At 40.3% G+C, this 13,987-nt stretch overlaps 1 protein-coding gene across 1 annotated transcript in view; it reads right to left on the bottom strand.

Moving 5' to 3' along the window:
* Positions 1-535: 535 nt before the first annotated feature.
* Positions 536-13,987, bottom strand: part of LOC108572790 (apolipophorins) — a 40,721-nt gene continuing 27,269 nt past the window's right edge. The window contains exons 8-26 of the mRNA XM_017935074.1: positions 13,703-13,919; positions 12,723-13,015; positions 12,435-12,629; positions 12,123-12,349; positions 10,992-11,484; positions 9,743-9,927; positions 9,310-9,530; positions 8,403-8,976; positions 7,509-7,750; positions 6,640-6,883; positions 6,027-6,263; positions 5,487-5,620; positions 5,112-5,269; positions 4,850-5,033; positions 3,950-4,088; positions 3,124-3,312; positions 2,228-2,473; positions 1,530-1,724; positions 536-1,035 (exon numbers count right to left, since the gene is read on the bottom strand). Of these exons, the coding sequence (XP_017790563.1) occupies positions 1,006-1,035; positions 1,530-1,724; positions 2,228-2,473; positions 3,124-3,312; positions 3,950-4,088; positions 4,850-5,033; positions 5,112-5,269; positions 5,487-5,620; positions 6,027-6,263; positions 6,640-6,883; positions 7,509-7,750; positions 8,403-8,976; positions 9,310-9,530; positions 9,743-9,927; positions 10,992-11,484; positions 12,123-12,349; positions 12,435-12,629; positions 12,723-13,015; positions 13,703-13,919 (4,403 nt within the window). The 3' untranslated portion in view covers positions 536-1,005. The remainder of the gene's footprint in view (positions 1,036-1,529; positions 1,725-2,227; positions 2,474-3,123; positions 3,313-3,949; positions 4,089-4,849; positions 5,034-5,111; positions 5,270-5,486; positions 5,621-6,026; positions 6,264-6,639; positions 6,884-7,508; positions 7,751-8,402; positions 8,977-9,309; positions 9,531-9,742; positions 9,928-10,991; positions 11,485-12,122; positions 12,350-12,434; positions 12,630-12,722; positions 13,016-13,702; positions 13,920-13,987) is intronic.

The raw sequence follows: 13,987 nt of genomic DNA, 5'->3' as shown, positions 1-13,987 counted from the left end.
AATAAAATTCTGAAAAGTTTACGCGTTTGTGAAATCGGCCATTTCACACGCAACAATCTATAGTAACTATTGGAATAACTGAATATCCCGAATTGTTTCGATTGCTTTAAATCAGAATTTTTCACGCTCAAAATATATCCACGCTTCTAACTTTGACATCGTGCAAAGGTCGTGTCTCATGTAGAAAATAATTCTTTGCTAAAATGTGTCGCAATTAAAGGGTTAACCATAAAAAATAAATGACGTTTAATCAGCTGATGAAAGATTGAGGGATAGGAAGGGGGATAATAAAGATCAAGCATGGTACATGTAAGAACAATGTATGTATATTTCTTCAGAAGCCATAGTAGCATCTATCGCGTAAAATCGTTTTCATTCGCATCGACGATAAACGGTACGGTGGTCGGTATTGAATTCAGATTAGCCTCGAGTCCGTACAGCATCGGTATCTTAATTTAATAAAGGTAAGCCGTACAAATCGCACCGTAAATCGAATCGATGGTCCCGTATCACGCGGAACGCGTATACGCGTCCCTTTTTTTTTTTTTACGCTCCCCTTTACAATTATATATTCTTATTGTCACGCGTTTAACGTTAATTAATACCTGCGTTTTTCTCAGGGTAAGAACTTATTCTAAATGTCGCGACCGATACAGCTGGCGCGTTGAACAATCACGTTTCGCATACTTACTTACACGATGTTTCGTTAACGGAGACGAGAAAGAAATAAAAAAAGAGAAGAGAAAAATGTGAACAATCGTGTTCGACGAATTTTCGTCGGGGCGAAATTACGAACGTACAGAGAAATAAAGAATTCATCAGTCCTCGTTTCGATTAACGTAATTGCGGCCTTCCCCCGTCGCTGGGAGGTCCGACGAGCTTAATTTGTTTACTAGTTGTTTACAAAAAAAAAAAAAAGAAACGCCTACCGTGTTATAACAAAGTAACAAATACAAATACAACTACATTAATTGGTAATGATAGTCTGTACGCGGTGATGTCGCCTTAACCCTTCGTTGCTGACTTGGATGTTCTCTGAAACAAAGGGAAACAGGCATATGATTAGGATTTTCGAGGGTCTATATAGTGACGCTCTAAAGTTGTGAACTATTTCATCGTTGATAATTAATATTTAAATGGAAAGATTATTTTTAAATTTTGTTGTTACTTATTTTTCAATAGGTTTTCATCAGTTTCGTATTCTAACGTAATTCTCGAACAGACGTATGTTACTATTTTCATTGAAAGTACCAATAAAAAATGGTAGTGAATCATTTATCTATATTCTACAAGGCTGATTTTATTGTTTATTGCTATACAGTTGCATTATTACCAGCCAATTTCTTTATAATAATTATTAACTCTTGCTTCCCCCTGTTAAAACGTAAAATTGTAACTTTCGATCGTAACTTCCCCTTTTCACGGATGAAGCAAATCCGGTTATAGAGGGTTAAACAATTTTCCAATACTTTGAACACTTCGTAGACGTCGCGTATAAAAGGAACAGCAACGAAAATTGGTCCACTTACTTTGTCCTTGCGACCCACGATTTTGCAGTGAGCAGATCCGGTGAGACCGAACTGCTGGTCGCACGTACAATCTTTTTCGAGTTCTAAATTAACGAGGCCATCGACGATCCTCTTGGTGGCCACTTGGACGAATTGCTTCTTTTGGCCCGGCTTTGCGTCCAGGAAATTGTCCGAGCTGAACGCCGCCCCACCAGACTGCAACGTAATTTCAGGTAAATTTTCTCTCTCCTCTTTAATTTCTGTCTTTTTCTGTTCCCTGTCTCTGTCTCTCTCTCTAGTTCTTTCCCTGTCTCTCCCTTTCTCTCCCTGTCTCTCCCCATTTCTCCTTGTCTTTCCCCATCTCCTTCTGTCTCTCCCCATCTCTCCCCGTCTCTCTCCATCTCTCCCTGTCTTTCCCCGTCTCCTTCTGTCTCTCCCCATCTCTCCCCATCTCTCCCTGTCTTTTCTCGTCTCCTTCTGTCTCTCCCCATCTCTCCCCGTCTCTCCCAGTCTCTCCCCATCTCTCCCTGTCCCTCCCCATCTCTCCCTGTCTCTCCCCATCTCTCCCTGTCTGTTCCCGTCTCTTCCTGTCTCCCTCTGTCTCTCCCCATCTCTCCCTGTCTCTCTCTCTCTCTCTGTCCCTGGCACCACATTGTCTCTATCTCTCGATCAGTTCACGGTACGTAATAATAGATGAGGATCACTTGTTGAACACTTACAGAAACCGCGAAGTCAGCGCAGACGTCGCTGATCGCAGATGCGAGATTGCTCTTCATGTCGCTGCTTCCGGTCATAGGCTTATTCTTGCTGTCAGCGAATGTGTACACGCTGTCCTGGTCGTAACCAACGATATTCTTTTGCGGTTTGCCCGAGACGAGCAGCTCTTTAGGGAATGACACGTGGTAGTAGGTAAGTCCAAGATCACTATAAACTTTCTGGCCAAGCAGTAGCCTAATTTGCTGCATCTGGAAGAGAACGAATAGTTGGAATATTCTTTCCATAGATGAATCGTTAAAATAGAGAAACTGAATCAAGTACGGCAGGTAACTACATTTATCCAAAAATTACTCAAAAACTGATTATTTTAAATTTTTCCTAAAATCCAAATTCATAAGTAATTCATTGAAATCAGAAGAATCTTCCCAAATGAACTCCTCTTTTGTAATTTCACTAAAATTCAATTATTCAGATGTATTTTAATAATATACAGGTTTATACCACGTTCGTTTATAATAGTGAATTAATTCTGGACAGATTATAGGAATGTAAACGCCCGTGATTTCGGTTAACCCCGATTGATCAGTAGTCACCGACCATTAATTACCAACTACGGCTATCAATTCTCCGTTCACAGTATTAACTCTAAATTGACGTTATTAGAGACATTATGTCTCCTATCTACACATCGATCCTTTATAAAGCATATAATCTCACGAAGCGACTGTACAAGAAGTCCACGATCTAAGTACTGACCCATAAATCTACTTTTTCAAGAGTATCATTTCTAAACAAGCATTAAATCTTTCCTCTAATCTCAGAATGACAATTGCCAGGATTGCTTTTTTTTCTCAGTCCGCGACTGTTGTTGGTATCTACGTTGAAGAATCGTGCTTACAGAAATTGGAAACGGACTCTTCTCGCAGGGATTCGCGATTACGCCAATCACTGCTTTCGCCGCGCCAGGTCTGAAGGGATATCGGATTGCCTCCTCGTAGGCATCGGTCAGCTTGAATGTTCCCAGTTCAACGTCTAATCTCTGCTGCAAATAGTCAATCTTCTTGCCCGTGTCACCTTCCTTCGCTTCCTAGAAATCGTTATTTTCTTGTTTAGCGCACGCAAAATACGACGCGGAATAAAGAAGAAAAAGAGAAGAAGGAGAACGTCTATTAAATATCTATGCTAACGAACGTGTCAACTAATTGGTGACATAATGGGTGAAAGAAACCGACTTCGTTTTTATTTGTTTTCTCACTAAGAAACACGATCACGTGGGATCATACACTGACTAATCGATCGAATCCATTAAACAACAAATCCGTTACTATTAAACGAATTCTCCGTCGGTTGCTCTGTCCACGTTCATTTGCATGTTTCCGTGTCGTTAATGACGACTGTTTTATACAGCTGAAAGAAGCTATTACACAGAAACACGGTCGATTTTGAGCCGCGTCAGACGAGGAAAAACTATGGAGAACGAGAATGTTAATGATGTCGGTGAATGGTGCGCAAAAACATTCATCGTGTTACGTCGACGAATAGGAAACGAAGAGGAGATGTAACTGAACTCTTGATTGATCATTCCGCCTCCGCTACGTTACATCAGCCTGCATTCGCCTCGGTTTAATCGAACCTTAATGCGTTTGTTCCACGAGCGCATAGGAAAGCGCAATTCGATTTCTGCTTCAGCTTGTTCCGAGTGATTGTGGACGAGTTAGAATTACCTCGAGACTAACAGTCGGTTTCCTCTCGTCGAATTTCAAGTTCTTCACCTCGCCGACGATGTTCGTGTCGCCGTTTACCGTGTAGTGTTGAGGCCACTTCATCTTCTCGCTGTAGCCGATCAGTCCGATGTGCACGTCTCTGAAAATTCGAGTAACAAGGTTGTTTTCGCGCGTTTCACTTTGTTTCGTTGGATTCTTCGGATCATTTGGAAATTGATCACTCGGAGCGGATCGATCGAGTGTGGGGAAATTCTGAGTGTTTTTTTCCTCGAAATCAAAAAGAATTTACCTTTTTTTTGTTTTTTTACTTTTTACACACGATTTTACCCATTGATCGTACCATTTTTCTGAAAACAACGAGATTCGCTTTAATTTGAACGAAACTCGACTGATTTTTAAGAAATTTTGCACACATATACGTAAATACATTCTACATCATTCGGCATATATGATTTCTTCAATATTTCAATTTTCACTCGAGTGTGTATGAATAAATAAACGGCTATATCTCCGCGTAATAAGCAAATTTTCTCCTTGAAATTCTGCAAATTTGTTACTTTTCAATTATACAAAAAGTCATACATCAGCCGATGGACAATTTACCTTTATTTAATATTCCATCAGACAAATTTAATTTCACGAAACTGTTCGTTATGTATAAGGTACACCTCGTGGCGTGTTCTCGGTTTCAATATGTTTTTTTTTCTTTTTTTTTTTAAAGAAAAACAGAATAAAAATTTCCGTACATTCTTTACATATGTCTCTATCACCGATAAAAGAAAAAAAAGAAAAATATTTTTGTTACTTCAAAATAGATTGCCGAAGGAAATGGTAATTTTCGGACAGGCCAAGGTAGTCGAACGTTTTAATGGGATTCTAGAACGAAAGAAAGCCACTCACGTAACTCCATGCTGTTTCAATTCCTCCCTGAGCTCAGACATTAAAGGCGTAATCATTTCCTTGTACACCTTGTCATTTGGTCGCAGTTGTTCCAGCACGAAGATGATGTCGGCTTCCTTCTTCGGGGTCTTCACGCTGAACGTGTCGAACACGTTCACTTTGCTTGCTCCCACTTTGCAATGCGCTGAGGATAAACAATGGAAACGACGTTAATTTTCTTTCGTTTCGAGCAGACGATCGAAAGAGACGAGATGGGACTTACTGCACGAGGCGGGAATACGTGTGCTCATGAGGCCCTTAGCGTAACAGGCATAGTGATAAGCTGAGGCAATTACACAAGCTCCTTCTTCTTTGTCAGCGGCGAACGCGTGGTCGCAGGCGTCGCGATATTGAGTAGGGTTGACATAGTCGAAGCAAGATCTGTAATCGTATTTTATTTAGAACGGTTGGAATATTTTGAATATTGGACCTTTAAATTGAACATTGAATATTTGAATATTTTTGAACATTGGATATTTGAATCTTTGAATTGAATATTTGAATATTTTTGAATATTTTGCTTGATAAAAATTACGGTTGATCGTATCTTCTCGTTTGAATAATAATTTATTTGCTGAAAAGAATAACGATTACTTACTTCATTGACGATTTCTGACCGGTGAAGTAATCCGTACAGACTGCAGCACGATCTTTGTGGTGGACCGCGGTCGCATCTGGACAGTCAGCTTTCAGTTTGTACGCGTTACCAAACTCTGTTCCACTGTCGGTGATCTGGAAAGTATCAGAAAGGAATCCTACCTTAGGATTTGCTTAAAACTCACGAGTCTCAGTTTTCGTTCCCCTAGATGTTAAATCTTAACGACCACCTTGAAATATTTCACGCAAATTCTATTCCGTTTACTATCAACTTTTTCCAATTCACCTCTCTTTTACTCGTAGAAAAAGAAATATTCTACAATTCTTCTTCTATTCCTCTTTCACGGAATGGAGAAGCAATTCACGAGTAGAAAAGAGCCAGTGCTAACGCGTTACCCGCTTGAAGGAACGTTGCCCTTTAAAGATCGAACGATACTCGTTGAGAAACGCACGTGAGCCTGGTTGCCCCGGTACGATTTCCACGAAGTGGAACGCTTGTGAGCTGGAACGCTTTAGAAACTTCGTGACACAAGACGCATACCTTTCCGGAGGGCAAAGTAAAGTCGTCGTAAGGCTCGTTGTTTCCATCGCCGAGGAGTCCGCGTAGCTTGCCCAAGTAGAAACCGGAAACATGGACGGCGCAAATCATAGGTGTCTTGGCCAAACACGTAACGCGGACACCGTAATCGGATTTGACACTGCTGAAAGGAGGTACGTGGTAGGCTTGCAAATTCTTCGTGTTCGCTGGGTAATCGGCCGGTTTGTTGTTCACCAGAATCTGAAAGAACGATTACGTTCGTGTCTTGTGTTGTTCGATTCGAATTGATTGGTGTAATTCCGTTGGAGAAGTGAAGAATGCATGGATAGGTTCCCAAAATAGGGCTGTGACGAAAATTCGAATATTCAAATACCGGTTGAATTCGTATTTCAAAGTTCGAATAGTTGAACTAATCGAATAACTCGAATAATTCGAAATGTACGAAATATTCGGTAGAATCCGAAATTCAAGGACTTCGAATATTCGAATCATCCGAATTATTCGAGTTATCCGAATAAACAATTCGTATTCGAAATTATCCGAATTTTTTGCATTTCTTTTCTGTACCACGATTTATTCGTTGTTGTATACGTAAGAAGGGATTCTTTTCGCTTACGTTTCCATTGTTCTTGAGGGTGATGCTCTCCTTAGGCTCGGTGACCGTGATACTGATCAGAACTCCATTGTTGAAGTTCGCCACGACAGAGAAGTTACCATCTTGCATATCCTGTGCCAGAACGTACGTGCAAGTTCCAGGCATGGTCAGGTGGCGTCCGTCAAACGTGAAGAAGTGTCCTCCGCCAGTGACGACTCCCGACTTGCTAAACGGTGGCAAAATGTCGCTTGGAAGGTGGGTCGGTCTGGAAATCAAACGAAATTTTCGATTATTTTACCTGATCTCTCTCTCTCTCTCTCTCTCTCTTTCTCGAACAATAGTCTACAAGACAGGCAAGAAAACTCTAAAAACTTTTCCAATTCATTCAACAGAGGAAACCACGGTAGAGACTCGTAAACGACAGAAGACACATTTCCATAAATTTCTTCTTTACCTGATCACGTCACTGTTACTTCGAAGAATGAGCAAAATTAAAACAGAGTATACTTTGTATCTAGCACGTAAAAAAAAAAAAAAAGAAAGGGACACCGTAATTTGTATCTGTCACTTTTTAACCCTTTCTACTATAGTCGAATTCGAGCGTTGTGTACTTGAACGCTGTCAGACTTTATCCACGCGCCGTCAGAATTTCGTCTTCGTCCCTTGTACGTTAAACAGTTCTATTTGTAGAACAGATAGAGAAATAACTGCGCAGCAAAAGGGTTAATTTAATTGGTTTTGCACCGCCTAATAATTTATACCGACGCGACGGGCACAAACTTTCTCTCTTTCTCTCTGCCAGAGTTCTCCTCGTTCCGTCGCTAGCAGGAAATGAACAAAGGGAAAGTGGAAAGCAGTTAACGAGGATTTCATTTACCAAAGTAATTTACCTGTACGCGTAATACAAATCCAAAAGCGACGGTAGCTCTCCATTGCGCAACAGATTCAAGACAGAGACTCTGACGCTAGAGATGCCTGGAATCTGAGACAAAGGACTCAAATCTATGGGTGCCTGGATTTGGATGTAGCTCAGCAAGTCCAATCTTGCCTCTTTTTCCAGCATCACCAGAATTGATGCAATCGCGCTCTTCAGCTTCGAGTAAAGTGTCTTCAGTTCGTTCAACTCGTTCACCTGTAAAATCGATTTGTAAAGTTTTTCTCTCTTTCGAAAATTCTATTACCATTATTCTAATCTACAGATTTTTCCGATTTAACCCTTTTCTACTAAATTGACGTGATCTTATCAGGTATATCGTGAAATGTACGATACACGGTAAATTGAAACAGTGTCGTTTCTGTAGAAGTATAATTCAAATGGTGATTCGTTTTGGTAAGAATACTGCTTTTCTTCTAATATACAAATATAACTCTTTGTCTTTGACATTCTTACTTCGCTCTTGTCTTTCATACCCCCTTACACACTCACTTTATATTCTCGTTCAGAAAAATTGTCCACTCGGTCCAAACACTCTCTTTACTTACACACCTCACTCGATCCAGCTACCAAAAACTCGGCTCAAACACTCTCAATCTCACATCCAATATTTCCTAACTTTCCTCTTTTTTACATGATTTCACTTGAACATCATAATACTGATAGAAATCGACGGAAAAATTTTTAGGGGACCTCAACCGGGACCTTCGGCTTAGCAAGCCGAGGCTTTACGCACTACGCCAACTACTCCCTCTCTATTCTCCCTTGTCGGTTTCCTATTTGAGTAATACACTACACTTTCGTCAGAAATATTCCAGGATTGCTATATATCCGACGAAGAAAATCATACCTTTTCATGTTTGATGTGCTTCATCACGTACTGACAGCTGCTTTCGACAAGTTCACGTAGAGCATTAGTTGGCATAGCAGCCTTCAACATCTTGCAGAACTCATCGACAGGTCCCAGGATGTGCTCCGGTATCTGGAACTTCTTCAACTCTTCCAGCTTCTCCTTCAGAATCTCGAAAACTGGCAGCGCTTTCAGTTGGTTCACCAGTAAAGTGGTGAATTCCTCGGCGTTCTGTTTGATCTGCTCCAATCCCTTGGTGATGATCTTGGCGAAATCTTGCGTCATTCCAGACACCACGCTCATGAAATCTTGTATCTCCTTCTGATGGTCGTTTATCAAGTCGAGAACGGCTTTGAGATACGTTTGGCCCAGTTTCATTACCGCGTCGAGGATTTGCACACCTTGATCGAATACTTTGTCCAATGATTTCTTCATCTGAGGATAAACCGATTTCACGGCTTCTTTCAGGTGGCCTACAATCTCGTTCAGTTGTTGCTGCAGCTTCTCTAATCCTTGCGCGACTTGCTTCATGATCTCCGTGACAGCTGTGAGGATTGCGCCGAGATACTTGTTCCTTGAATATTGAGAAACATTTTGTTATTACAGGGAAACTGTAACGTTCGTTTTTCGTTGAAGTGAATCGATCCTTTTCTTCTCGGTCAAGTTAAAGTTCAGAATTTTTGTTAAACTTCTGGCTCTCGAGTTTAAACGAAAGTAAAGAAATTTGAATATGCAAAATTGGAATTTTCTTGAAAATCGACAAAAGTGACACTCTTGCATTTGTTTCGAGTGATATATTAAAAATGTCTGTGTCAGCCTGATGAAAATTTGATTTCTCTCAATGGTGTTATCAAAGGTGTTAAATATCCGACTTTACTAGCATTGAAAATAAATTAGGAATACTCACAAGGTAGCTTGAATTTCCTTGATAGTCTCATCAGCCTGGAGTTCGTTCTTCAACTTGTTCAATTCTCCTTGATAGTACTCCATAAGTGGTTTCATGTTTGGCTGCGCCTTCTTCAAATGTTCCAAGAGGTCTGTGCCCTCTATCTTCACTTGCTCCGTCACATACGTATAGAGATCCTTCAATCTCTTCTCGTGTTCTTGATTCTTCGATTTCAAGTAGTTCTAGACACGTTTCAATTAACTCAGATTATACATTGCGTTCAAACACAAAATTGTCAATTGTGACAATGAGAAGATACCAACGAATCGAGCTAAAAACCGTTCTAAGTGAATCAAGTGAATTTTAATGCTCAGCAAGCAGGTGTCAATGGAAGTGAAATTGGACGTTTCGTTCGTTCAACGAAGATTATAAAATGCAACACGATTCTACTTACCATCGTGTCAACCACGTTCTCCTTGCTGTAGCCAAAGTCAGGTGTCAAGAAGTGTTCCTCGTCGAGATGGACCGAAGCGTGGAACAGGTTCTTCCTCGCGTTATCCTTGTACGCGTCCACGTTGATCTGTGCCATTTGGCCGAGGACTACGTTACCATTGACGGTGATTTTGGTCGTGGGGTTGTCTGAATTTCATTCGAACATTTGTGAAATCATATTGGAGAAATAGAAGAGCTCTTTTGCACAAGAAAAGTTAATACGTCTTGTATTGGATTGTTCGGAAAGTTTGTAGCGAAATGGTGAAAAGTGCCCTTGAATCGATTTTACCTGGCAATGCACCATTCAATAGCTTATCAAAAGGAAACATCGTACACCAAGTTTCAACCCCCTATCTCAACCGGGAGGGTAGTTACAGGGTAAATCCGAATTATGGAGGAAAAATTCAAACCGACGCATCTCTGTCCTTAATTGAAACAGCGACAAAGGTCGAGCGGTATTTTACTCGTTAGTTGAAGACGAATCCAACGCACTCCTCGCGTTGTTCGTCAGGTGAAGGGGGCGGATATACGTCGAACTGTGAATTTTCTACGGTAAAGCATTGTCACAAAAATTTCAACATCCACGTTTCACCGCAGAAGATATAGTTCGACTTATATCCACCTCAGTTCACCTTACCAGTAGTTTTTATCTAAGTAGAGATACGATGGTTTGAATTCTTCCTAAATTTCCACTACGAACTTTCCAAACAACCCAATATAAGGATCGAAGGGCTTTGTTCGTTTAATATACATAAAAGTATCGTCCTGAAATTTTCCTATTTAACACCTTCACTTATCATTTGTTTCGTTGACTGTGCATCTAACCGTCAGCTATTTACTGTTTCAATACTCTATTAGGTAAGAAAAGCTAATGTAATCCTTGGTCTTATCAATTCAAACCTAACCTAGCCTTAAAATCAATTTTTCTTACTAATACAATTGTTTTCGTTGCACATTTGCCAGAGTCTGTGCCACGAGTCTGACTCGTTGTTACAAGGCAAGGGGTTAAGTCTCTGACTATAAGGTATAAGGTCAGACAGATCGTTAATTAGAGCAACAGTTCCAAAAAAAAAAAGAAAACATAATTCTACATTAAAAAAAAAAAGAAAACATAATTCTACATTAAAAAAAAAAAGTATACAGAGTGCCTTCGTATAATACTTCTACTTCGCTCTGTCGTATTCGATCGTTTGTTCCAATAGCAAACTCACCTTTCGAAAACGCCTGTAACATGAAGCGGTTCAAGTTTTTCACCTCGAATTCATAAACTGTAGGCGTTTCGCCCAGAAGTGAAGTTGAACAGCCCATCTGCTGGGTGTCACGCGAGAATTCCATGGAGCAATCTTCCCTGAGCAGTTCTTTGTCGGGCAAAGTGAGGAACGTGGTGATATGTTTCAAGCTAGCGGAGAAGAAACCGCCCATGGTCTTCGGTTTTTGGTTCACGTCGTCGTAGGTGAAGAAACCACCGAATCCTACTTTATTCTTCGACACAGCTACATGAGAGTTCAACTCCAGATTCAAATGCTGACCACGGCTGGTCACGCCGACCGTGCCGGTTATGTTGTTCAAATCGTCTTGCAGTTCTCGCTTCAAGTTCGCTGTGATCGAGATCTTCTGGGACTTCTTGGCGAACAGGTCGATGTCCAAGTTGGCGGATAACAACTGTTGACCACTGCTGTGCAGCCTTCCTTTCACCAGCATGTCCTGAAAGACAATTTTTTTTTTCTTTTTTACAGGATGAACGATTGGTCAGAACTGGAAAGGTTATTTGGCTTCGTTAGATGTAGGATCCTTTTTATAAGAGAAGTAAGCGTTACAAAGTCCAGGAAAAGTTAATTTGTAGATAAGTAATTTAATAGTTCAGTAAATTAAGTAGTCAAACTTATGTGGGAAAGAAATTTAAATGGAAACGTAATTTCAGTGGAAAAGTAATTTGAGTAGTCCAATTTAAGTAGAAAAGTAATTTAACCAGCTAAACTTAAGTAGAAAAGTAATTTCAGTGGAAAAGTAATTTGAGCGGTCCAATTTAAGTAGGAAAGTAATTTAAGCAGTCCAACTTAAGTAGAAAAGTAATCTGAGTAGTCCAATTTAAGTAGAAAAGTAATTTAAGCAGTCCAACTTAAGTAGAAAAGTAATTTAAGCAGTCCAACTTAAGTAGAAAAGTAATTTCAGTGGGAAAGTAATTTAAGTAGAAAAATAATTTAAGTAGTCTAACTTAGGTAGAAAGGTAATTCAAGAAGTTCTTTTGGACGAATATTTCGAATCTTTCAGCGGAAAATATACTACATTTCGAACCTTCCAGCTGTAGGAATGAAATGTAACTAATCCATCAGTCATTTTACCTTAGTCTGCGTTGGATAGGTAAATTTCGTTTCTCCGTTAAGGGACAAAGTGTTCTTATCGATGTCAACGTCTCCACTGGCCGATAGACTAGTTTTGTCGTTTGGCTTGTTCTTTCTATCTAAGTACACAGACAAGTCCACCTTGTATGCACCGGTTTGCTTAGTCTTTGGCAGATCGTAGATCAGAACAGCGGCCATTTCGCGAGAGGGCAATGTTAAAACGGTTGCTGCAACCGAAGAACCGTAATAATCGAATTATTTACCAGAAAATGTAAAAATATACACACATATATATATATTTCCAATTTTTACCTGCTTCTTTAGGATGAATATACGCTTGGTAAGTGTATTCAGACTTATCCTTGGAGGAATGGAGATACAGATTCGTAGTGTGATCGAATATGGGATTGTTGAACTCTGTACTGGTCTTCAGTCCAAATTCAGCTGGCACGTTGAACTTCTTCAGATCAACCTCCACCGTTATTTGATGTTTCAGCAGTGTTTTCTCTGAAAATCACCCAATCGAATTCGTTCCAACGAAATTCCCTCGCAGACTAAATTTTCGTTTTTCGTTTCGCGTAAAAGAAAAATCACACTCACTTTCAACGTCAAGGATCGATTGGAGCTTAAATTGAGCGCAGTCCTTGTTTTGCTCGCAGTAGCTGTTGAACACGTGCACACCCTTGTTCGAGAGTTTCAGTTCACCAACGATCGCCGATGGTCCGAAGTTCGCGTTCAATACCATCGCCACACCAACTTCTTTGTCCTTATCAAGGGTCAGTTGCTGGCGAGTGTACTTGAACGACGAGGTCTTGGTGTCGTCGCCAATCTTCAATTGTCCATTGCCCTCCACCACGATCTTTCCATCCTCTTCGCGCTTCTTGTAGTTCGTGCTGGATAGAGAGTGCAATCTTAGACTCGAAATACGTAAAACATCATTTAAATAATGCTTCATCCTCTTGGATATATATGTTCGAAGAGTGTAACCGTTCGAATATTCTCATCGTTCGTGTAATTCAAATGTTCGCGCTTTTTTCTCTCTAATAAATTTCATGCAAACTAAAGTGTGTGTCACTTTTTCAATTCGTGGCAATTCGTAGGAACAAAATTGATTTTATCAGACAAGGGTCGTTCGAGGTGCTTGTCACTTTTACTGTATAATATGTGATCATTTGTGCACCGATGTACGTGGCTCTGTCATTTTTTCTTCTCTCTTTTACAGCTGATAAAATGTGTTTTGCAGTAACGAAGTAGAGATGGACAAAAGTGATCGAATATCTTAGATGGCCCTTTATCACCAAATATTCGATCATTGCTAGTTTCTCACTTTTCTCCATTTCTACTCTTCGATAATGCAAACACCTCTACTTCGTCAACTGTAAAACTGAGAAAAAAGTGTGACACTGTACATCGTTACACATATGATCATATACTGTACGGTAAAAATGAGAAATACCTAGCAATAGTTCACTTCATACTTAGATGACGAATTTCTCAAACGACCCTGTAATATTAAGCAAGTCTGAACGAAGAAAAATTTCTCGTCTCTACGAGTGCGTAATTAAATATTGATGTAATACCTTCCAGTCACGATGTTCTGGCCGTCGCTGGTGACAACAATGTTGATCCTCTTTCCAGTTCTGGCGGTGGGTTTGTTGGAGATCTCAGCGTGGAGCTTGCGTTTCTGGATCTTGTCGCTGTCGAAGTTCGCGTTGATCACGAAATCGTCGACGCTGTTCAAGTCCACGTGAGCGTCAGTCACCGCGAATCCCTTGGGAGTGTTCACTTTCCATTCTCCTGGTAACCAAAGAGACCAAAAATGGCAATTATTTGAAAAGATTCTAATTGACAGAAATCGTCGAGAA

The sequence above is a fragment of the Habropoda laboriosa genome, unplaced genomic scaffold, assembly GCF_001263275.1.
Source record: "Habropoda laboriosa isolate 0110345459 unplaced genomic scaffold, ASM126327v1 scaffold22, whole genome shotgun sequence".
In the NCBI taxonomy this organism is placed as follows: Eukaryota; Metazoa; Arthropoda; class Insecta; order Hymenoptera; family Apidae; genus Habropoda; species Habropoda laboriosa.
Note: the sequence above shows the minus strand (reverse complement) of the source record. Positions and strands in the feature narration are given on the sequence as shown.